The sequence below is a fragment of the Macaca thibetana genome, chromosome X (genome assembly GCF_024542745.1).
Source record: "Macaca thibetana thibetana isolate TM-01 chromosome X, ASM2454274v1, whole genome shotgun sequence".
Classification (NCBI taxonomy): domain Eukaryota; kingdom Metazoa; phylum Chordata; class Mammalia; order Primates; family Cercopithecidae; genus Macaca; species Macaca thibetana.
The window spans coordinates 13,555,424-13,580,938 of NC_065598.1; the positions used below are offsets into that span (position 1 = coordinate 13,555,424).

General features: G+C 41.9%; 1 protein-coding gene across 5 annotated transcripts; it reads right to left on the reverse strand.

Annotated features, from left to right (window-relative positions):
- Positions 1-2,082: 2,082 nt before the first annotated feature.
- On the reverse strand, positions 2,083-23,406 carry GEMIN8 (gem nuclear organelle associated protein 8). 5 transcript variants are annotated; one of them, XM_050775266.1, is made up of 5 exons: positions 23,184-23,406; positions 19,558-19,640; positions 15,103-15,150; positions 14,014-14,470; positions 2,083-2,578 (listed from the first exon to the last, which is right to left on the reverse strand). In XM_050775266.1, the coding sequence occupies exons 1-5, from the start codon at positions 23,374-23,376 to the stop codon at positions 2,322-2,324; spliced, it is 1,038 nt and encodes a 345-aa protein (XP_050631223.1). In that variant the 5' UTR covers positions 23,377-23,406; the 3' UTR covers positions 2,083-2,321. The 5 variants fall into 5 exon arrangements, with proteins under 5 accessions (XP_050631223.1, XP_050631226.1, XP_050631228.1 ...); XM_050775269.1 differs by having other exon boundaries at positions 19,470-19,640; positions 23,184-23,231; XM_050775271.1 differs by lacking the exon at positions 19,558-19,640 and having other exon boundaries at positions 23,184-23,298.
- Between the last annotated feature and the right edge of the window lie 2,109 nt (positions 23,407-25,515).

Genomic DNA, 25,515 nt, shown 5'->3' on the forward strand with positions numbered 1-25,515 from the left:
TATCTGAGACATGCAGGAGGAAGGATGGGCTGGCATGAGGTGTCCAGAAACCAGCGCATCCATTCGTAGAGCTGACAGGAAAACATTTCTCTGTATTTGGAAATTTTATACTCAAGACTCCCACTGGCACTTCTCAGCGATTTTTGAAGACAGGGAATAAACGTGTCAACATTTATTGAGTATTTACCGTGTAGCCAGCACTGTTGTATAGGCACTACTCAATGTGGTCCTTACAATGACCCCACGAGAGAGTTATTAACACTCATTTCAAGGATAAAGAAGGAACCAGAAGCACTGAGAGGTGAAGCCTTAGGTCACAAAGCCAGTAGGGGTGAGACCGGCCTGGTGATTTCTTTAGGGGAGGGTATAAGAGTTCTTTGTGAAGAGAAACATTTCACTTTCAAATGCCTAAGCACCTGCTGCAATTCCAGACTTTGGTTTGTACTTGTATCTCAGTCAGTTATTTTATAGTTAGGCATATGAATTTAAAATGAAAGGGAGAAATACTAAAGATTTGAAATTTTAGTTATGTGTCACCTCAATGGAAAGTTAATTATCATTTTTGTCTGCAACACCTACACACAAATTATGACTCCTGTAATAAAATGAGAGCTTAGAAAAATAAGCACCCAGGGCTGATGAAAAGAATGTCTCAGGGCAGGGGCTGAATGTGAAGCCAACTAAGAACTGTTTTTAGAGAGAAACATGTCAATACTGAATCTTTTCACCACCCTTTGATGGATGTGCTAATCTTCTCAGGTCGACATGGGCTCACCCTGGCAATGTACTGGAATAACTTATTTAAAAGGCAGCTGGCTTTTATAAATGACCTGCTCCATCAGCTTTTAGATTTCATTTTCAGAAATGTATTCCTTTATCAAATCAAGATTTGCTGTATATAGTAATTCAACTGTGCATTTTCTACAACAGAGGTGACTGCAGAAGTTACCAGATTTGGGAATTATTGTTTGCTGGTTTTCACTCTTTCGCCCAGGCCGGACTGCAGTGGCACGATCTCGGCTCATTGCAAGCTCCGCCTCCCGGGTTCATGCCATTCTCCTGCCTCAGCCTCCCGAGTAGCTGGGACTACAGGCACCTGCCACCATGCCCGGCTAATTTTTTGTATTTTTAGTAGAGATGGGGGTTTCACCATGTTAGCCAGGATGGTGTCGATCTCCTGACCTCGTGATCTGCCCACCTCGGCCTCCCAAAGTGCTGGGATTACAGGCATGAGCCACCGCGCCTGGCCGGAATTATTGTTCTTTGCTCTCAATTCTGTATGACATCTAAGCTCTGTAGAGATAATGAGATAACAAGAATAAAAATGTCAGGCAGATGATTTTCATTCCATGAGAGCTGCAGTTGGCAAACTACCATCTGTAGACCAAATCTGGCCTGCAGCCTGTTTTTGTTTTGAGACGGTCTTGCTCTGTCTCTCGGCTGGAGTGCAGTGGCACGATCTCAGCTCACTGCAACCTCCGCCTCCCGGGTTCAAGCAATTCCCCTGCCTCAGCCCCCCAAGTAGCTGGGATTACAGGCACACACCACCATGCCCGGCTAATTTTTTGTATTTTAGTAGCGACGGGGTTTCACCATGTTGGCCAGGATGGTCTCAATCTCCTGACCTCGTGATCTGCCCACCTCGGCCTCCCAAAGTGCTGGGATTACAGGCATGAACCAATGCACCCGGCTACCTGTTTTTATAAAGTTTTATTAGAACACAGCTACACCCATTTGTTTACTTACTGTCTACAGCTGCTTTCACACTACAAAGGGAGAGTTGAGTAGTCACAACACTGACCATGTGGCCTGCAATGCCAAAGATATTCACTCTCTGGCCCTTTATAGAACATACATCCCTCTCCACTAGAGGAAGTGGCATTTGTCTCACTACACACTTGGCTCAGTTTTAGTGGGGGCTAATGGAGCTAGAGTCAGAGAGGATATCTGGTTTTTTAAAGGCATTGGTGTAGTTCAGACAGATTAAAGACAAGAAAAGATAAAAAAGCAAAATACCAGGCAGTATCTCTAGGCAAGAACTTTAATGAACTGAACTGTTACCAACAACATAAAAAACCAGTATAGTATATACAAAATTTTTTTATGTCAGGAGAAAATTTATCATGTTGGCAACAGAACATGTGCTGCAGACCTCCAAGCGGCTGGCATAGTACATCCACCCCGTGACAGGCCCACTGGGACTGTGGTGAACATGCCTGTGCCCCAGTACAAAGTCCCCTTTCCCTAAGAAATGTACAGGAGAGATGAAGAGCATGCACCCAAAAGGAAGAGGGAGAGACTGGGTGCCCTGTGCCCCGAGCTCAGAACTTCAGGGGGATGACCGGCCAGTACTTGGGTTGCTTTCGGTCACAGTGCTTGTCAAAGCTCAGCTGCACCGCAGCTTCCATGGCCTGGATCTTGGCAGCGCTGTCCCCGTACAAACGCTTCATCTCGGCCTGGCGCCGCTCACCAGGCCTCTCAGTTGGGGCTTCTATCGACCGGCGGGTGTTGCAGTACAGGTCGTGGTCAGCGTTTACGTAGCTGTTCAGGCGCTCTGCATCCAGCTGCTGCTGCCGCCCTGAGAACAAACATGAATGTGAACATGAACATAAACACATGTGTGTGCACTGCAGGAGGAGCCTGATGAGTGCTGCTGACCATGCTGTCTGCAGCCCCCTAAGGTCCCTCATCTTTCCCTTTCCAACTGTGAAACCAGGCCCAGTTGTTCCAGATGAGATGCTTACCAGATTCTGAGGCAAGACCTGCAGATTATTATCATCTACTTAGTTCCGAAGCTCATCATTCATCTACCAAGGGGTTATTATACACTGAGAGAAATGACAAAGAGTTGAGTGCCTGTAGTCCCACCTACTTGCGAGGCTGAGGTGGGAGGATGGCTTGAGCCCAGGAGGTAGAGGTTGCAGTGTACCACTGTACTCCAACCTGGGCAACAAAGCCAGACTCTGTGTCAAAAAAAAAAAACAACAAAAAAACAAAAAAGAAATGGTAAAGAGCCACAAGGAAACTCGTCACTCCAAACCACCAAACCTCTGCAACAAGCCCTGAAAATACAGGAGAGAAATGAAACCACCGGGGGCTCTCTCTTTTCATCTGCACGGCCCACTCACCACCTGCCCAGCTAGGACTGGCTGATAGAACTTGCTTGGTTTCAAACACTGCTCCAGGCCAGCACGGAAACGAAAAGCTTCCTGGACGGTCCAGTGTTGCAAGCACTGCTTACCACCATGAATGAGGTGGTGTGGGGGAAAAAAATCACTCTTCTGGAAGAGGTATTGATTTTAGGTAACCTGGAAAAGAACAAGTGCTAGCAATAGCAACCACAGTATGCAGTGATGATGGATGATTGATGATCCTTCCACAGATTCAAAACGCAAATCATACCAAGCAAGGAAAGGTTAAATGAGTCCACACTTGCTGAAGGAAAAAGGGTGAAGAAAGGGCAATTCTACAAATGGAATTAAGCCCTCTGACTTCTAATCTTCCTGCTATATCAAAAAATCTGCAATAGTGTATTGATTTTCTCACTACGGGGTTTGACTTTCCACTTCACAGGTTGGCCTAGGTTAAACTGCAAGTGGTATCATTACATACTTTTAATCCTATTAATTTAAATGGATTCTTGTAAAGCAAGAAATAGCTATTCAATTTACTCTTCCCTCTGTTTTTTTTACTATGGCAAGTCCCAATATCATGACTTTTATTCTTATGTAAACTGCAACAACATAAAAATATCAGTAAGACAATGCTGCATAAGGTAAAATTTAGCCAATTTCCATAGTTCTTGTAAGCGACTCTGTCAAGAGAGAAGCCGATAGCAGAGAACACACATTCATGGCTACTATGGCTACCAAGAGAAATGTCATGAGATAAGGAGTGAAGATGGTTGTAGGGAAATAAAACAATCATATAACTCATTCTTCCATTGTTGGTCCTCCCTGCACTAATACATGGAATAGAACACGGTAGTGAGCTAATCAAGTGTGAATGGGAAGGTATTTATAAGGCCATGCATAGTCGCTCGCATAAATCCTGCTCTTTATAAGCATCATCATGGCATTGGAGAAAAGGAGTTTTACAAACTTGGAAACATTATTAAAAATGTATGTGGCCACTGCTGTCTTGGAACATCCACAGTTTATTTTTACCTAAGGGCTTATATGAATAAGCCCAATGACTATCAAACACAATAAAAGCTGCATAACTGCTACCTCACCCATGGAAAAAATATATGATTGACTCACTGGGCAATACAGAATGAAACCAAAATATTGGCCTAATATTCAAATGAATGGAGGCCACCAAGCATTTGTTTCTAATTTTTGGTCTTTCTGCCAAGTTTGAAACATCAGCATATAAGCTGTTCAGTTCTCATAGGTATTTAAATTCTATGCCCCCTAAACTGAATTGTGTTGGAGTGGATGAGCCAAACAGTAGGTTAGAGAAAGCACTCGACAACTGCCATGACAGCTTCTTATTTCCACAAGAGTTGTGTGTGTTCCTGGCACTCAGGTCAGGGTGACAGCCCCACTGGGGACTAGCTTCTCCCTGGGGGCATCTCTGTTGTTCTCCTGCCTCTGTCCTGGGATGATTGAACCTAACTCTGAAGGAAAGCTTAGCTTTGTGCTTTTAGATGGAAGAGCGGGGGTGACCTAGGACACAGGGTCTTGGTATGGGCAGTACAGACCGGTGAGATATATTCAGTCACTAAGTTCATACAGGCCTTTCCCACTTGCCTCTTCCTACAAACCTTGAGTAGGCAGTGGGTGGGCTGATGGCACTACCAAGGCTTTCCAGGAAAGGTAGAATTTAGTTGAAGAATCTCTCATTCAAGGGCTACTTTTCTGAAGGCTTGGCATTTCCACATTAGCACAACACAGTCCCTCTGCCGTCTATGAGCAGCCTTGTACCCATTACCAATCCTTTGGCTTTTTTTTTTTTTTTTTTTGTCTATCTGGAGGAGACGATCCCACAGGTGGCGTTGCTGACTGCCTTGGAGTCTCTGCATCCAGAGGGCAGAGCCAACAGTGAGAGTTCCCAGACCACTGTCACATTACTCTCAAATGTGTCCCAAGACTATCATCAGCTTCACTGACAGATCTGGTGACACAAGAGATGTTCAACTTCCTGCGTAAATCTGAGTCTTTGAGTGTAGAAGTTTGAACAAACACTGGGATCTCAGCTATCCTAAGTGTTCTCTGCTGGTAGGACGTTGTGAGTTTAGTCTTTGTACTTTTGCATTTTTTTTTCTTTTCCTTATAATTTAAAATGTTTGTAACAATTTTATATAGAGAGATGTGTTCTCTTATTGTTGACATCTGTGAATGATACACAATGTTAACACAAAGCAACCCCAGTTGAGTTAATGATGCTGGTACAATTTTCCAAGTTTGTACTCAGCGTGTGCCCATGGGTTACCATCACATGATTTTAGTTCTTAATAAAGTTCACACGGTGCAAGAATAAAAGACACAGCCCTCTGCTTTTGATTCTTGATTTGTTTTTCATTCCCATTCAGGCTTCCTCATGATTTTTTATTTATTTATTTTTTTTTGAGAAAGGGCCTTGCTCTGTCACTCAGGCTGGAGTGCAGTGGTGCAATCTTGGGTCACTGCAACCTCCGCCTCCTGGGCTCAAGCGATCCTCCCACCTTGGCTTCCTGAGTAGCTGGGACTACAGGCGCATGCCACCATACCTGGATAATTTATATATATATAATTTTTAGAGTTGGGGTTTTGCCATGTTGCCCAAACTGGTCTTGAACTCCTGAACTCAAGGGATCCACCTGCCTTGGCCTACCAAAGTGCTGAATTACAGGCGCGAAACCACCGTGCCCAGCCCCTCATGAAAATTTAAGACCCAACCCTTATCCCCTCCTTGCCTCTCAAGAGATTTGGAGGTTTAATGGTTTTCTGCATAGTGAACAGTGGCCCTAAAACACTGAACTAAAGGGCAAGAAGCCTGTCACCCGTGATCTACCCTGTGGGGGGTCATTTATGGTGGAAGGGCACTGTCACCTTTGCTCACAGCTGTACCCCCAGCCCTGGGAGGACACAATGCCTGACACAAAGCAGGTGCTCAGGAAGTGACTGTGGAATGAATGCTCAAAGACCATGCATGATTTTTTGTAAACAGCTCTTTTCCTTCCAGATGTTGTTAAAGAACAATGATGACAGCCTGGGGACTGAGAAACAGATGCTCAAATCTCACAAGGTGCTGGGCAGAACTCCCTTCACTGTGGGTTCCTCAGAGCCTCCCAGGCACAGGGGCTAGAGGGAAGGGGCACCAATGAGTTGGGGTCGGACCCGGTTCTCTTACATTCGAGTTGCTTTGCCTCTACTTACTCACACAATTTTTAAAAAAGCTCTAAGGCTAGGCTATAAGTTGAAAACCAGTCAGTTTAAAACCAAATACCCGCAGACAGGCTGTGCACTGATGGTCACAGCCAGCATGTGAAAGTACTTTAGCGTGTACTTACTTAGGGGACCAAGTAAACCTCAGAATGGAGTATCAGAGTTTGAAGGCATCCACTCATTCTGTTTTCTATTTATTGCTTCCTTCCTTCCTTCCAATGAAAAAAAAGGACTCTCAATCACTGACAGTTTTCCTTGCTGTCAAAACAAGGTGAGGGCTCAAGTCAGCCAGATGGAAAACCATCTGACCAAAACAGAGCAGTATGGACATCACACTTCAGATGCCACCGAACAGCTGCCTTGTCATGGAGGGTTTGGTCGTTTTTATTGGAAACAGCTGTAGGACTCAATGTCACCATATACTTTTATAGGGTATTTTGGCAAGATAATTTGTTTTAATATGAATCAGAAACCTTTTTGATTCTATTCCAGCTTCAAAATAGGATTGTAGTGACTTGAATAGTGTCACCCCAAATCCATGTCCACCTGGAACCACAGAATGTGACCTTATTTGGAAATAGGGCTTTGTAGATGTAATGAAAGGATCAAGATGAGATCATACTGGATTAGGGTGGACCCTAACTCCAATGACAAAGTCCTTGTATGAGACAGAAAAGGACACAGAGACACAGGGGAAAGGCCATGTGAAGATGGAGGCAGAGATGGAATGCTGCTGCCACAAGCCAAGGAATGCCAGGAGACACTAGAAGTTGGAAGAGGTGAGGCACTACAGCCTTCAGAGGGCATGTGGTCCTTTTGATTTGAGAACTGTGAGGGTAAATGTTTTTTTTAAAAAATCCACCCAGGTTGTGTTAATTTGTCACAGCAGCCCTGGGAGGCTAATACAAGGGTTAATATGCATATAGGTTAAAACAAGAACAATAGTCATGTATTATTAAGGAAGAACTTTACTGGATTCCATCTGGGTTCAGGATACATAATCCTGGTATTTTTCACATCAATCTATTTGTCTACATGATGTGACCAATGTCACATCACATAATAGTCCATAAAGGAAAAAAAAAATTATGGAAAGTTACCAGGACTTCAGAGAATCTTATATAGCAGGAAAACATTCATCCAAGATTATCCCACACAGAGCCCAAAGGCAGAACATGTTAGAGGATAAAGCATGGAGGCAGCAAGTGGCAAATAATGTTTTTTTCCCTCACTTTCCTAGGACTAGTACGTCTTTCTGATTATATTTTCTGCCATTTTGACAAAATTAATGATTGTAGCACAACCGAGGGAAAGCACAAACTTGATGTATGCCATTTCTGGCTTGTCAGCTACCACCCAGAACACACGTACATGCCAGCAGAACTGGAGCCATTTCAGACTGGTCTTCTGTCTTCATCGCACATCCCTTGCCCCATGACAAATGTAATCCTGAAGTTAGTGGACAATCGCCATTTTAACTTTTACAATAGAAGTGCATTTTCATGCTCCTTTCCACTTTTCTACAGCCATTAACACGTATCATCTCACTGACTGGTTTTGTGCACCTGTGAATATCTGCACCAGCTGAAACACACACGCATGTCAGGATTGTGCTCAATCACTGTGACTTCATCCTTCAACCTCACTGACTAAAGCAAAACAGCTCACTAAATACTGGGCCATAAACTTCGCCGGGTTCTCTAGGTTTGACTGACTAAAGGCTCACTATGAAAACTACAGTCTCAGCCTTCCCACTCAGATGGACACAGCGTAATGGAGCGGATGTCTCCCTTCAAACGTATGAAAACCACATCCGGGCCCTCTGGTAAGAACAGCACTTTGAGTGTCTAAGCCGGGAGTGAACTAAGCCCTTTTCTCTCTCATTCCAAATTGACCCTATCCCTCAAATTGGCCTAGTGCATACCCTGCTTCTTGACAGCAGCCCCGGGGTGCTCCTCCTTTGACTGCCTGGGTCACTGGCTTTACCCCTCACGTGCATGTATAACCATGAACCACACCATAGATACTCTTCTTCTATGTGTCACTTTACATTTGATTTTGTCTCCTCTTCCCAATGGGGTTTAAGCTTTTAGAATATGTCCCTGTTTTGATCCAACACCCTCAAAACATAGGTCATAAATACCTGATTGGCTCAAACCCGAGAAAACAGTGGTGGTGTTTGTTTCAGAGGGCCTTACTCTCTTTTGAGGGTGACTTCCACTCATTTTCCCTCTAAGTATTAGCAATATAACCTTGCAGTCTCGACTGGTGGTCACTTATGACTACAAAATGGTATTTTTCTTAACCTAATAATAAACATTTTTCCTAAGAAATAACTGAAAACACAGCTGACCTTCAAAACTTCATAACTATATACTTTCTCATAAGTTATTTTCCACTGAAGCTTTAAGTAACGGAAATATCTTGTTAGGAAATGATGACAGACATAATCAAAAGCATGCATGTTCCCACTGTACAAAAGGAGTTCTTATCCTAGTCAAGCTTTTGGTGTTTTTTATCCTTGAAATATGTTAAAGTAGACACTATCTGGAATCTGAGTCGCAGTCACAAACAAGAACATACTGTCCAATCTGAAGGCCTTTATCCTAAGAAAATATTAAACAAGACTCAGGCGATGATGAATTGCATAACTTGTATGTTCCTGTGGAAGTGAATAATACTGAAAAGTTAAATCTTTCAACTTTAGTGACATTTTCTCTTGCTAGTAACATTTTCTAAAATCCTGTGTTCTTCAAAGCATTCATGTTCAAAGCTGAAAATGTCTTTATTGAACAAGTAGCTTCCAGTGGTTCTGAAAGCAAAATGAAACAAAAAACTTGAGCCAATTATTCATACTACCCAGGTCCCTTCTCTCTTTATTAAAGCTTTTTCCAACAGTGTATGTAAATAACCCTCCATGAAAATTTCCAGTGAAGGTAATGAATTGGAAAGCGCCATGGGCGCTCAGATTACTTACATATGAATTCCATCATTCATTACCGCTTGAAGGAACACTTGTTCATCCTGTACCCACCAAAAGTGCTGTTGAAAAAAATAATGCTAGTGATCTGTTGCCCATTATTTTCTTACTGGTGCAAGATCGGGCCCTGGCAGCTTCTTCTAATACCGACCAAGTCTTTAGATTCCAGTCTGACACCAAAGTCTGTTCTCACCCTTGCCAGACAATTCCCACATCTCCCTGGGACCAGCTAATGCATTCAGGGAAGGCTGCAGGAGCATGACAGAGACGCTAAGACAAGTAGTTTTGAATCATGCTAGAACTACACATTTTAAAAGTACAAAGAATTGAAAGCTTGCTTAGTGACATTATTAGTAATACTGAAGTGGGTTCATTTTCCCAGTCCATGTACTTTACTGTATTAAATTTTATCAAGCAAGAATATCCTTGAAACAGAACTAAAAACTGTGTTAATGACTAAATCTGATAGACACCAAAACTTTCATTCTTTCATGTCTTTAATATTCTAAATCAGTTTAAAAGTCTGAAAGGTGCCACCCAGAGCAGAAATATGACCTTTCTGAAGTCACAGAACACCTTATTAAAAATATGCAGAATCTTGGCCGGGCGCGGTGGCTCATGCCCACAATCCCAGCACTTTGCAAGGCCGAGGCAGGTGGATCACCTGAGGTCAGGAGTTCAAGACGACCCTGGACAACATGGTGAAACCCCATCTCTACTAATAATACAAAAATTAGCCGGATGTGGTAGTTGGCGCCTGAAATCCCAGCTACTTGGGAGGCCGAGGCAGGAGAATTGCTTGAACCTGGGAGGCATAGGTTGCAGGAGCTGAGATGGTGCCACTGCACTCTAGTCTGGGTGACAGAGAAAGACTCTGTCTCTCTGTCTCTCTCTCTATATATATATGTACAGAATTTCAATCAAGCATTAATCAAGGCAAATGGTATCAGAGCAAGACCAATTTATGGTTAATAATCCATGTTGGCCGGGCGCGGTGGCTCAAGCCTGTAATCCCAGCACTTTGGGAGGCCGAGACGGGCGGATCACGAGTTCAGGAGATCGAGACCATCCTGGCTAACACGGTGAAACCCCGTCTCTACTAAAATACAAAAAAAATTAGCCGGGCGAGGTGGCGGGCACCTGTACTCCCAGCTACTCGGGAGGCTGAGGCAGGAGAATGGCGTGAACCCGGGAGGCGGGGCTTGCAGTGAGCTGAGATCCGGCCACTGCACTCCAGCCTGGGCAACAGAGCTAGACTCCGTCTCAAAAAAAAAAAAAAAAAAAAAAAAAATCCATGTTAAAGGATGGGTTACTAGCAACTAACTGTAACTAACATTTATTGGGCACCGACTTGGTACTAAGCACCATTCTATAACTTTTCTCGTATTATCTCATGGATTCTTCATAATTACTACCCATTAATTAGGATCCTATTTCACAGGCGAGGCAACTGAGGCACAGAATGGTGAAGGCAGGGGGCTTACAGGAGGATGAGAACCTCTAATCAGCGAGTGGTAGAGTGAGGCTGGACCCCTGTGATTCAAGCAGTTCCGCCACAGATGCCTCCGTATGCTGTTGCCAGCAATAATAAGAATACTGGAAAATGAGGCTCAAGATGGAGGTTGTAAGAGTTTTCATAAAATTCCCTTTTATGATGGTTTGCTATCTAGATCACGGTAAAACAAATAAGTAATAGTTTTTTCAGACGGATGACAAGAACTGTGGGTTTACTTTATGTCCCAGTCACAGATTGCATTTAGGGACAAAGAAAATTCTCCCAGGGTGATTGTACTCCTTTCCTAGGGCTGCCATAACAAAGTACCATACACTGGGTGGTTTAAAACAACAGAAATGTATTGTCTCATTGACCTGGAGGTCAGAAGTCTGCAATTGAGGTGTTGGCAGGGCCATAAACCCTCTAAAGGTGCTAGGGAAGGATCTGTTCCAGGCCTCTCCCAGCTTCTGGATGTTCCTTGGCTTGTGGCAACATAATGTCAATCTTCACATGGTGTTTTCACTGCATGTGTGTCTGTCTCTGTGTCCTTTTTTTTTTGCCCTTTTTTTTTTTTTTTTGAGATGGAGTCTTGCTCTGTCGCCCAGGCTGGAGTGCAGTGGTGTGATCTCGGCTCATCGCAAGCTCCACCCCCTGGGTTCACACCATTCTCCTTCCTCAGCCTCCCGAGTAGCTGAGACTATAGGTGCCCGACACCACGCCCGGCTAATTTTTTGTATTTTTAGTAGAGATGGGGTTTCACCGCGTTAGCCAGGATGGTCTCGATCGCCTGACCTTGTGATCTGCCTGCCTCGGCCTCCCAAAGTGCTGGGTTACAGGCGTGAGCCACAGTACCTGGCCCAGATTTTGCCCTTTTTATAAAGACCTGAGTCATATAGGATTAGGACCTCTGTAATGACCTCACTTAACCTCAATTACCTCTGGAAAGACCCTGTCTTCAAATAAGGTCACATTCTGAGGAACTGGGGGTTAGGACTCCACTATATCTTTCTTGGGGAGATACAATTCAACTCAGATGATGAAAGTGCAGTTTGAAGCCGTAAAGTAACCTAGACAGATTTGGAAATAATATGAAACATAGAGATGAAGCTTATCAAGTTTATAATGCACACAAGGCCCAGCTCATTCTGGAAAATGTCCCACAGAATCACTGCAAGTGTAGCACTCTATGGGTAAGATTTGCCAACATCTGATTTAAGGTTTCTAATTCACAATGAAAGACTTCATTTATTCATTCAAAATAATATTAAGTGGCAAGTATGACTTAGCAGGTGATTTTCACGACTTTGTTTACCTACCTAGAGTTCTACCTAACAATGTCAAGAGGGAGGAATAGGGATGGTTAACCATATCTGTAACAGAACTGTTCCCCTTTTTTTTTGTTTGGTGCAAGGACACATTTCATTGTTTTATCTTTATTTTATTCATATCCACTTTTTGTTGACTAACTCAAGTTTATTTTAAATCAGCAGATAATTCAAAGTCACCTTTTAGATGACTGAGATTTGCTTCCATCCATAATTACAATTTCCATCATAAAAGTTATCAACCTCTAGTGGACAAAACATGTTATTCTACTTTCTGGTAAGGACAAGAGTAACAAACCTGATCTCCATCCCATTTTCTCTGTCAAAAGCTGTAACAAACAGCATTGCAACCAAACGTGGACATGCTCCAATGCCTGCTCCCATTTGTTGTATAGATTAGACTAATGGTTGTTTCATATCTATATTTTTTAAAAGGGTAAAATTTATTTCTGGAGATCAAAGAAAAGTATTCTATGTATAATAGAAAGTACTGTCTTAAAAGTATTTGTTTGGATATACTTCTTTCTTTTCTTTTCTTTCTTTTTTTTTTTTTTTTGAGACAGGGTCTCGCTCTGTCGCCCAGGCTGGAGTACAGTGGTGTGATCATGGCTCACTGCAGCCTCAAACTCCTGGGCTCAAGCTATCCTCCTGAGTTGCTGGGACTACAGGCATGTGCCACCACACCTGGCTGGATATACTAATATCTAATATGTTTAAAGAAGTACACAGTTTAATCAAAAGAAAGGAAGTAAAAAAAAACCTGAACAAGTAGTTTAGTGAAGAATCACAGACAAAGATACTAAAGGATATAATATTTTATACAAAGTCCAGTGTTCAGTTCTTGGCATCCCATGGGGATCAATAAAAGCTAATTCGTCATTAGGAAAATGCTGACAATGACAGACAGGAATGAAACTCCCATTCCCAGGTTTCTATGCTTCTGTGTCATTGGAAAATTGTAGGTAAAATGTCATACAATTAGGCCTCCCTTAAAACAAAATTGGGACTGAATACTGGTTATAATAGGGAGAGAAGCATTTGTATCTCAGTTAGAGGTACTTAGAAATGGCCTGGTGAATTTTAATAGGAGAGCACAAAATCTGTTCTAGTTCTTTCTAGTAAGGTGGTAAGAAATTTAAAAAAGAAAATTCCTGTTTTTGACTGAAGATATAAGACCTTTATCATAATTCTCTGACCCCATGGACAGGGCCTCAACACAGAACCAACAGGAAAACTGTAAGTGCCAGGCATTTCGTTATTCTGTTTAAGTTCATGTTATTTAAGATCTGGGACCTCCAGCACCAAGGACGTCTCCAAGATGTGTCCCAGAGAAATGGTAAAAGTATTTTAGGAACCTAGCAGTCTCAGGGACAAGACCTGGTGTAGAGAAAGCAGTACAGGAAGTAGAGTCAGGCAGATTTGGATTGGATCCTAACAGCAAATTACTAGTTGTGTACCACGGAACAAGTCAATTAACCTTTTTAAGGTTCACTTTCGTCATATATAAAATGAGTTTAACACTCTGAGGGAGTAGATTAGGGCATGCACACACACAAGCGTGCACACATACACGCTCTATTTGGTAGAGTGTCTAATGGTTAATAAACAGAACGACGTTAGGATAAGCTTTGCTCTAGAACAAAAAAAAGTCTTATAAACAACTCCAGAAACTAACATAAGGGAGGTGCAGCATCCCCCATAGCTTTTCCAGGCTTAGGACTGGATTTGGAATATTACCTGTAGCCAATGAAGAATTATAAAATTACTTTATATATTAGAGAAAGAAAATGTAAAAGGCAGGGCAAAGAAAGGAAGCATGAAGAGACAGAGGCCTGAACTTACGTCGTTCTTCTCTGTGCCTCTCAGTCTCTGCAAAGTATTGGCGGAGCTCTTCGGTGATTTCCATATTGCTCAGGTCACATTCTACCTCTGCATCTGACTCAGTCTCCATCTCTTCTTCTTTGGACAAAGCTTGGTCTTCTCTTGTGGATGCCTGGATCCTACTGCTGTAATGTGGATGCTGCCCAGACCTTCCGAAATGTGAAGAACTGCAGGGGTAGTCCTGCCAGGCCAGATGATGGTCATAGAAGGACTGAGGATACGCAGCCTGGTTATCGTAAGAGCTTTGGGGAAGAAGTGCAGGAGGGAAGTACGATGGAAGACTGAAACAGGATTCCACGGCCTTCCTGTAGGCATTGTGATGGCTTTGCATCCAAGCCATTGCTTGATGATAATGTTGCCAGTATCTTGCATATACCGGATGAGAATACCAAGGCCTGGTAGCTTTCGATGTTGATGCCTACAAAATGAAAGGAGGTGGAGGGTGGACACCAAAGTGTTTATCCTCAAGAGAAATCTTCAAATGTTTAATCTGCTACCCAACAGGTATTTACTTAGTATTTGCTAAATACCTACTCTACATGAGGAAGCTACTGGGCCCAAAATTGTGTGAGACAGGACCTGGGCCACAATGGACACCAAGTGTATGCACACTTGATAAGTCCATGTACATGAGGTATGCACAAGCCAATTAAAGGTATGGAGCATTATAATGTGGGGATGAAGGCTAGTGATCATTTCTAGATGAGATGCAGGGAGAGAGAAGACTGGATGTTAATCATCTTGGCCCTCTCTACCCACTGTAATTAAATGTCTAGTGCCAACTGAGCAACGGCCTGCTAAGAACCACACCAGACTGATGAGCATGACAGACTTTAGTTTTTCCCTTTCTGCCCCCTAAACTAACTTGCTGGCCTGGGCCACCCCTAAATGCCTGGGGCAAGAGATGTCCAGGAATGCACCCAATAGTGCTTTTACTTTTTTATTTCTTAGGTCTTCTCCATCGTGGAATGAGAATACCAAACTTTAAAGACTAAAATTTACCTTTTTTACTCACGAGCTCAAAAAAAAATTAAAAAATAAAAATCTTACCTTCACTGCTGCCATCCCCGATTGTGAAAGTCCAAATGGGTGCCGAAACTAGGAAAGAAGAATCACAGTGCAAACGTCTGATCAGTATGGCTGTGTGATATTTGTGGCTATTTTGTCATTTGTGAGGCAGCTCCCAAGGAGCTGCCTCTTCCCAGGACCATGCCTGATTTCATGCAACCTATCTACAAGACGTTGGTTCCTGGGCTATGACTTTGTGGTCTGAAAAGGAGGGATCCCCTTAGGTATGATTAAGTGGGTCAAAAGATCCTGCATGGTTCAATTACTTATTTCCCTATAGGAAGTAAAGTCTATGAAAATGACCATATAAATATTTAGTAGTTAGTGTATATGTGTGTATATATATGTGTATATATGTGTATGTGTATATACACATACATACACACACAATATATAAAACATGAACTAAGAATTTACAGTTATTACTTTATTTACTAATCCTTAACTCATGCTAATGCTTACTTAAATTAACCCTGGGTCTTCCTGAGGCTTGAGTGGAACACATCTTTCCAAATGACCAGAAACCTCTGTTGGGTCTTGCCTTAGGTCTGGGACTTGGAGAATAAGACATCTCTCCAGGCTCAGCTGTGCCCTGGGCTTTAAGTTCCCCAAATAGGCTTTGTTTTCATTTTGATTGCAATATGCATTTCTCAGCCAGCATGTGACATCACATTCTCCTTGCCTAACCACCCTGTCTCTTCACAGGAGAAGAAACCACACCATGGAGTCTCTACTGAGGCACCACATAGTCTGCCCTGGGCAAACAGCATTGCTCTGCTGAGATTTACTCCTTTTCTCTCTACTCACCTGTTGTGATTTGCCGCATGAAATGCCCAAAAGTAATGGCTAATCTGCAGCTGTACCTTTTTCAATCTATTTAAAATAGACTTTCAATTTTTTTTTTTCTATTCAGAGGTTCAGAGCTACACCAGAATGTACTTTTAAAAAAGTTAAACAAAAATATCCAAAAATGCACGAGAATTTAAGTTTCTGTGAGACAAAACCACTAACACAATGTAATGCTGAGCAAACAACTACTTAGGTTTTGAAACTTTGGAAATCAGATACCAAAGGAGTCTTATTTTTCCTTTTCACTTAACTATAGGGTAGAATTAAAAAATTCCCCAACTCTTAAGAAACAAACTTTACTTGTTTTATAATCTCTATCAGATGTTTTGCTATGGTTATATTAAGAACTGAGATGCTAAATCAACCACTTCTATATTTGAAGATTTAGCTGAAAGAGAATCATTCACATTCTTTTTAAATATAATAAACTTTCAAATAGGGTACTTCTAAGAGGGCTGACATAACTTTCATAAATTTATCTTAAACACAGTCCATAGTTCCTGTTCCTTGTCTTAAATTCAATACTATGTATACATGCAATGAATATAAACTGAAAAAGTTAACAAATGCAATGTAAATTAAGTTCACATTACTTTTAATCTATAATTTTAATGTTTTAAAGGTTTAAAACATGAACAAGTACCTGAAAACCTAGCTAACTGCTATGTGCTTTACAGGCCACTGAAGAAATATGGAAGTTAATACTTAGGTGGCTTACCACTCAGAGAAGTAAAACATAAACGAAATTATGTAGAAATCAGTATGTACTTAAGAGCAAAACTGTAAGGTGCAGCCTTTAGGTGGCTAATTCACTAGAACCAGGTTTTATACTTCCTTTTTTTTGAGCCCAAGTCTCACATTGTCGCCCAGGCTGGTGTGCAGTGGGGTGATCTCGGCTCACTGCAGCCTCCGCCTCCTGGGTTCAATCAATTTTCCTGCCTCAGCCTCCCGAGTAGTTGGGACTACAGGCATGTGGCACCATGCCTGGTTAATTTTTGTATTTTTAGTTGAGACGGGGTTTCACTATGTTGGCCAGGCTGGTCTCAAACTCCTGACCTCGTGATCTGCCCACCTCGGCCTCTCAAAGTGCTGGGATTACAGGCATGAGCCACCGTGCCCAGCCTAGGTTTTATATTTCTATCACTAAAATCTGAATAATTTTCTGAGAGCCTGCAGGACATAATGACATTAACGCAAACTGCTGTGTATCTTAATCAAATTTGTTTCATAGATTAACAAGCAGCACAGGAATTAAATTAGAAAAGTCTAGGAGACATCTGCATGTGTTCTGGAAATTAAGTGTTTTGAATCTACACTTCTTTCTATGCATCATAAGGCATTTAGAACCAGGTCAACTAAAATATCAATTATTCCAAATTGGGAAGTGTGACAGCCTCAAATATGGAATAAACACCACTGAGATCAAATACTACTGTAGACAAAATCTTGTTTTTAGTTATAATTGGGAAAATCCAGTATGGCATTAAAGGTTGTAGCATCAATATTCTGAAAATCCACCAGATGGCTAAGAGAGGCTCCATTTTACAAAGCTGGAAGTTTAGGCATGTGGGATAAAGTAGACTACCATTTAAGGAGTTCAAGGGTAATTGATGATGTTCTCCAGGCTGCTCAAATGTCAATGGCTGTGATTTAGAGGGAGGGGCCAGACACTGTGGCTCATGCCTATAATCCCAGCACTTTGGGAGGCTGAGGTGGGTGGATCACCCGAGGTCAGGAGTTCAAGACCAGCCTGGCCAACATGGTGAAATCCCATGTCTACTAAAAATACAAAAATTAGCTGGGTCTGGTGGCGCACATCTGTAATCCCAGCTACTTGGGAGGCTGAGGCACAAGAATTGCTTGAACCTGGGAAGTGGAGGTTGCATTGATCTGTGATCATGCTACTGCACTCCAGCCTGAGTGACAGAGAGAGACTCAGTCTCAAAAAAAAAAAAAAAAAAAAAAAAAAAGGAGGGAGGAGCACTAGTTTGAGGAGAGGTAACTCTGATCCAACAAATCATCTGGTAGAAGGGCTGCTATGTTAGAAAGCCTCAGAGATCACCCAGGTACATCCTGAGCACTTACGTAAGAAAGAAGCCAAGAGAATCAGCTGAGATGACTGAAGAAAGCCAGTTCCAGCTTCTGAACTAGAGGCAGTTCAGAATAAGCCCAGAGTGCTCACTATCTACATTAATTAAATATATTAATTCATCAGCTAAGGTGCTAGACTCTTAAGACCCAGGACATTATTAAAGGATGAATTTATGTTAATGATGGAATGCAAGCAACTCTGTAGGCAATTTTGCTTTGCTTTGATTGTGCTTTCCTCACAGTTTTGACCACTGGGATATTTGTAATCAAACTTGCCGCCATCTTCCAGCATTTAAAGTCCTGAGGCTGTATGTAGACTGTGCTCATCTCATTCTTGGCTTTATTATTTTCTCTCCCTAAATCCCAAAACCTACTTGTACTTGTAATATCCTTTTACATTTTAAGTCTTTTTAAGATTCCTAAAATCCTGTATTCAAATTAACCAATTTGAATAATTGACTTGAAGAATTACACATTAGTCTCTCAAAAGTCAAATAAGGCATAGAAAAACATGTCTAAAGGAACAGCAACTTGCATAGAGCTTTATAATTATTTTTAGCTAGGTCTTTCCAGTACTATTACTTTATGCTAGCAATTTTTTTCAGTAAAGGGCGAGATAAATATTTTAGGCTTGTGGGCCACATACAGTCTTTGTCACATAGTCTTCATATTCTTTGCCTTTAAAAGAAAAAAAAAAACACCAAAAAAACACACCAAACAACTCTTTAAAAATGTAAAAGCAATTCTTAGCTTTCTTGAAGTACAAAAAACAGGCTGTGGGCTTTTATTTTGCCCACCCCTGTTTTATGTTAACACATTTTGAAGTTGTATAGATACTCTCTGAATATACTGAGCATCCTAATTGTTCCTCACTTTCCACTTGGGAACCAGTAGAGGAACTTCATGATTCTCACATGTTTCATAAATGATTAGGTTTGGAGAAAGACTAGTGGAGGCAAGAAAACTGACTATGACCAATAGCAATCATGTTGACCGGTTGCTAATATGTGGGACAAAAAAACACTCTCCATGACTAAATAAGGAAATTGGATCTTTTCTTAAATATCCATATAAACATTTAAAGACTTAACTAAAAACAACAATAAAAATTCTGCAAAACCATATCAATTGGCAGGGCTTAGAAAGCAAACAAGACAGAGTTCTGAATCTCTATTCCCTGGAAGGAATATATATTCTTTTCTGCTAAGCAATCAGTTAGTCAGTTAATATCAGTTAGCTCCCAAGGGAAGAAGAGGTCCTCTTCTAAAGATGGGTCCGATTAGCTTTTTTAAGCTGGTTATTTTCTTCACACATGGAGAACTTAAGGAGCTAGAAGAATGCCTGAGTTTCTGAAAAGCCAACATTTAAATAATTATAGACATTATAGCAACACCTTCAGAGACTACTACCTCTCAAAGAAAAGAGAGTTGATGGTTGCTGCAGATTTAGACGCCCTTCGGTCTTTAATGGTCTTTAATTCGATCTTTCATTCCTCACCTCCCTGGGAACGTCTCCCACTCTTTTATGGCACAAGCCTTCAGGGACTGAACAGTAACTTTTCTCCGAATGGGCTGGTGGAGCTGAAAGAAAAGAGATTGGCAATGTCAGGGAAGGCTGGGATCTGCAGCTCTACAAACCCGGCAGCCCTCTCCAGTGAGCACAATGGCATAATGGCCACCACCCAGCTGAGCCCAGGCAAGTACAGAGACCATTCATTGTCTGTCCTCAATCACCAAAGAAGGAAGGAAAAAAACAGGGTTGAGGTCATTCACTAAACATTGACGAGGCCTACAGGCAAGGCAGAGACTGAGTCTTGAATGATATATTTTTCCATATAGTCTCTCGTAAAAAACGGATTTACACTTCAGTACATCTGCTTACCCCGAAAGATGTATTTTTAATGCATAAATATACATAAAGAACAATAGATAAGAACTTTGTAGTTTTCAATGGATAAAACGTGACTATTTCCATCAAGTTACCCAAAAATTTCACAAATAAGTGGCTTTGTTGACAGGTAGTGCCATCAAATATATTCTTTTAATTACATACTTATGTTCTTATAAATATAGAATATAGGACACATCGTAGCAACCAAAAAAGTAAAATAAAAACACAAATTCCCCTAAAAACTAGAGTGTATACTTGAACTAGATATTCCTATCTTCCTTTTCTACTAGAATTCTAAAAATACATGAAAATTCACCTGCTTTGATCTTTGCACAGAAACGCATTAAAAGTCAATCATTAAATAAGTTACTCTGGCTAAAGCCCTGAAAGTCAAACCTTTCCTACAAAGCTCCAGTAATTTGGTTCTCTGAGCCAACCAGGTAGTTTGGAGGATTTAGTCAGATCTTCAGTACACACTGTTTCAAGGAGATCTGCTGGGCACTGCAGCAAAATAAGTGAAGGTATGGTGAGAAATCTGAGTGAGATACATTGAGTCATATGCGGTTCTAAGAATCTCTCTGTACATGCAATAATAACCCTATCACAGAAGATGTCTTCCACTAATACACACAACAGTAAGAACTTCCTCACTAAGACAAAGAATATAATAGGGTTTTGTTGAGGGCCGGGCTTCCTGCCCCACCTACTTAGGCAGCCCTGCCCCCATCCCTGGCTGGTTGCTGAGGCTGGCAAGCTCATCTGGCTTGATGCCCTCATGGGCTCCCTCCTGTGTCTTTGCATGGTCCCTGCTTAGTGATTTGGACATCAAAGATGGCTCAAGTCCAAACGGACTTCTTTCACCTGCAGGCATCCAAGCTCCATCTCGGGCAGGACATAGGCCTATTCAAGTGCACATGCCACTGTGTTCAGAAAGCCTGCACCTCCCCGTCTATAATAGCTACAGTTAAAACTGATGGGCAAGGCAGTCAAAAAACTGAGTTTTATTTTATTTTTATTCCCTGAATCCCCAACCCCAATTTACCCTCTTCTGGATGTTGTAATAAGTACTGTCACAAAGAAGGCATAGCAAGGGGAAGGAGTAAGACTGAAAGGACGTAGTTAACAATTCTTTTTTTCATACAAATGACATTCCACCCACAGAAGGGCATTGTTTAATTTGTCAGCAAGTGTGATGAATTTGTGAATGGATTTATTTGCAAGTTCTCTGAATCTCCATGTGACTAATATCAGAATCAAAAGTGAAATATGAGGCCAGGAACAAAGTTACCCTCTGACTCAGGAACACAACAAGCAATGGGGTGACTGAGAATGACATAATGATAACACAGTTCAAAAGAAGAAACAGATAAGTTTGTTTCACAGCAAGCATGTCCTTCATAAGCAAAACCTAATGTGACCATAAGGGAATAGGGTTAAATAGGCAGTTACTACAAATTAAGAGCACAACAGCAAAAACCATGGGTAGTTTAAAGTAGTTAAGATCGCTAGTACATTTCAGGAGTCTTATTTCAAATTTACTTTTTTCTATAAACATATTCATGGTAATTCCATGTTAATCTCTCTTTTCTGAATTTACAGGCACTTACTATGCCTCATTCACTTGGGCACTTACTCAATTACCTGTAGGCATGGATTCTACAATCTACTCCTTTTAAGTTTCCTATTTTCCTTCGAGCATAAAAATAAGAGCTAATATTTCACGCTCTTAGATGCTGTTGAAATTGTTGTTGAGCTTGTCTGTTGTTTCTTGATAATGTTCTCTCCTGCTACATCTATTCCCCAAAATCACTGAGGACCTAGTAACTCAAAAACTGACTATAAAGCACCAAATCTTTTCAGGAAGCAAATATTTAAGTACATCATGTTTTCAAGGATCTTTTCAATTCATCTGATATTTGATCAGCTACATTCTTTTTTCACTTCTCCAGCTGTTCCGTGGCTGAATTTCCTCTTGTAGAGAAGTTGTTCAAAAAAAGTTCTGTACCTACTTTGCAAACTCTCCAATTTACACTCTAGCCTTAATTGTTCAAAACTTTCCCCCATCATTCTCATCTCATCCTCTCCTTTAAAAAAACCCCAAAATGATTAATCACCATCTATATAACAGTTTCAGAATGAACATTTCTCTCTGGAACTTTAGTTTGTATACTTCCCCAGTACAGCAATGAACACAGAGGGGATTTATACACCTGTGAACTTGATTTCAGTTATGCTTATTCAAAGTTACTAACCAGCAGTCTTTAAAAATATATGGTTTCTGTTCACACTGAAATTCCAGAGACTGTTATTCTGATAAATTATGCTAGCAAAAATAGTATTTTTAAAAGGTAGCTTTCATCCTACAATTCATGGGAGCTGTGAGCATACATAATCCCAGAAGTGTTGCATTACTAATCTTTAGTCTAGATTTTTCAAGTAATGTTGTTCTGATTTGAGATGAAAAACAGCTGAATACACAGCCTAGACTGTCAAACGAGTTTAAAAACATCATTCCTGAAAAAAACAAAATTGTTCAGAACCATCTAATCTGTACTAAGGGAACATCAAGATTTCAGAGATAAAATGCACTTCATTGGCCACTGGTTCAACTACAGCTCATTACTGATAAGTGGGCACAGACACAAAGCCCATAAACTGTAGGCGCCAGATGTCTCAAGATAACCCCCACCAAAAGCTCTGACCTCCTGCAGAGGTTAAAGTGCAACAGAAAAGAAAGAAATCTCGAATTTTTGAGCAGACAGGCCAATATCCTAGACATACTCCAAGTATGTGGCTATCCAGGGCAATTAGATTCAGATACTGGGCTGGATGGGCAAAATCCAAATTCACCTACAGACCTTAACACAGTGGTTCTCGGCACGCCAGAATCACCTGGGCAGCTTTAAAAACCACCGAGGCCAGGGCCCCACTATTAGAGACTCGGATTTGTCTGGGATGGGGGCCCGGGGATCAGAACTGTTAAAGAGTCGTCCAGTGATTCGGAAGCACTGTAGAGCTGAGAGCCTCTGGGACTGGTCCCCTCTCACAATTAACCTGCAATGATTTAGGAATCTCATGGGCCTCTGGCCCCACCTTTTGTCGCGGGGTTAACATAATTATGATAGCAATGTGACGTCCAAGACCTCGGCTCTCTGCGCATAAGAAGCCAGGGCCCGGGGCCTCTAAGCTCCTCCCTCACTTCCCAAAGGAAACCCAGCCGTCCCCGAAGTCACCTCGTGGGCGCGCAGCTTGCGGATCCTGGGCGTTGGCCGAGCAGGGGCCTGGTTTTCCTTGGAGACACAGAGGGGGAATGGGGACACGAGGGGGGCGGCTGTTGCCGGGGCGACTGGAAGCGCGCTTCCGGTGCGGAACACGTGGCGCGGCGCGCCGGAAGTCCCCCCTGCGTCGCGGACGCCACGTTCGCATCGCAGGCGGTGCTGTGCTGGAGGCCGGAAGCTGCCTGCTGATCGGCTACTCCGAGTGGATCGCCTGGGCGGCAGGCGTGGGATGGCGGCGGGTAGCGGGGCTGGAGGGGAGGGTGCTGCACCCGGCAGGGCGCTGGGACCGCCGCGGGCACCCGCGCCGGGGGTCGGACGGTGCTGTCTCCACCGGCGGGTGTGTTGCTTCTGCATGGCCTGGGTCTCAAGCCTTTAACTTTTTGTCCTTTCCTCAGCTTTCTTCGTTTTCCTTCCCTTGTCTTTACTTAGCCTTCTCTTTCTTCCTTTCTGTTTTCTTTCTTAACTAAAACAGAGTTTTAGTTTCTTTCTTTAATTTGTCCCAGGGGAAAACGCCCAGGCTTTGAAAATAGATTAACCCAGATCTCAGTTTGAGTGCGATTCCAGTGCTAGGTAAAACCTCCCCAAGCCTCGTGTTTCTCGTCAATAAGATATGCATAACCTAATGCGCAGTGCCTGATGCATTGCAGCAGACAAAACATTAGTACTTACTAATATGTTTGTAATTATAACCACAGCAATACCTGCCCTGTTAACAACACAAGAGTCATTAATAAGAACCAAGCATAAACAATTAGAAGTCTTACGTGACATATCATTTCTGGGGCAATTAATCATATTTAATAGTTTCTGGGAATTTATTCCAAGGAAAAACAGGTACGAACCAGGTGTTTATTACAGAATTATTTTAAAAAGTGAAAATTGGAAATGACTTAAATGCCCAACAAGAGAATGGCTAAGTCAATTGGGTGATATTAATGACGTGACATTACTATGTTATTCCTATGGTATAAAAGAATTAAATGGTATAGAAGAATATAAACTTGAACAAATATTTACTGGATGCCTATTATGTGCCAAGTATTCTGTGTTAGCACTGTCCGTTGTAACCCTTACATGTGGCCGTGAGAACCTGAATTGTAGTAGTCTGAACTGAGATAAATTACACTACAGATTTTGAAGAAGAATGAGAAAAAGAATGTAAAATATCTCAATTTCTTTGTAGTGATAACATCTTAGAGAAGGACTATTGAGGTTAAATACTAAAATTTCATCTTTATATTTTTACTTTATTAGTGTGGCTACTAGAACATTTAAAATTATATGTGTGGCATGCTTTGTATTTCTATTGTACCGTGGTATTCTATTTACCAGATACACAGTAGTAAACAATACAGTTTTGGGGCTCATAAAATTAAATCTTTTGTGTAGAACATAGACAATCAGCAGATAAATAGAATTGTATGTTGTGGTGAGTTATATGAAGACAGTATAGCAGGGTAAGGACCAGAAAGTATATGTATATAGAGGGGGATTATTTTAGAAAAGATGATTCCTCCTCCTCAGAAAATGGATGTGGGAGGAAATGAGATACCTATGGATAGAAGCAGGAGATGGTAGGAGGGTGATGTCTTGTGGGAAAAGTCAGGTTTGGATTGAGAGAGATAAGTCAGTTGGGGCCTGGTGGAATCTCTACCTGAAGGAAGAAGCCAGCATCTAGAGAGGAAGGAAAGAAAGATGGAGAGGGGTAAGATAGGGAGAAAGAGCTCAGGGGGTTCCTGGGAAAGGCAGAAGGATGCAGGCCTAGAGTGGATATAGTTCAGGTAGAGCAATTCCTGGTTCTATGAATGAAAAAATACAATATATGTGGTATACTATGGCATTAGATAGAATATTAGTTGGCTGCTGTCACAGAGACCCAGAAGAGGAGTGGCTCAAACTGTTGAGAAGTGTATTTCTCTCTAATGGCAGTCTGGGTGTAAGGAGTCCAGAGTATGGCAGCTCTACCTGTCTCATAGCTCCACCCTCCCTGGTTTCTTGCCTTGGCCCACATGGTCCAAGATGGTGCACCACTGCACCTTTCAGCCAGTGGGAAAGGGAAAGCCAGAGGCATGCCCTTTACCTCTAAGGATTTCTCCACCTTGGCACTATTCACATTTGGATAATTCTGTGTTTTGGGGGTTGTCCTGTGCATTGTAGGAGTTTTAGTAGCATTTCTGGTCTCTACTCACAAGATGCCACTACTGTCTCCCAGTTGTGACAGGCAAAAATGTTCTCAGACATTGCCAGATGTCTCCTGGGCTGGCGTGGGGGGGCAAAGTCACCCCCA

Bases quoted from the DNA above. Each gene is read 5' to 3' on its own strand.
- GEMIN8 (XM_050775266.1), bottom strand. From the start codon at position 23,376: ATGCGAACGTGGCGTCCGCGACGCAGGGGGGACTTCCGGCGCGCCGCG. The intron at 19,641-23,183 runs GTGACTTCGGGG...CTTTTCTTTCAG, and splicing joins GCAAGCTGCGCGCCCACGAG to CTCCACCAGCCCATTCGGAG. The intron at 14,471-15,102 runs GTAAGATTTTTA...TTCATTTTGTAG, and splicing joins CGGGGATGGCAGCAGTGAAG to GCATCAACATCGAAAGCTAC.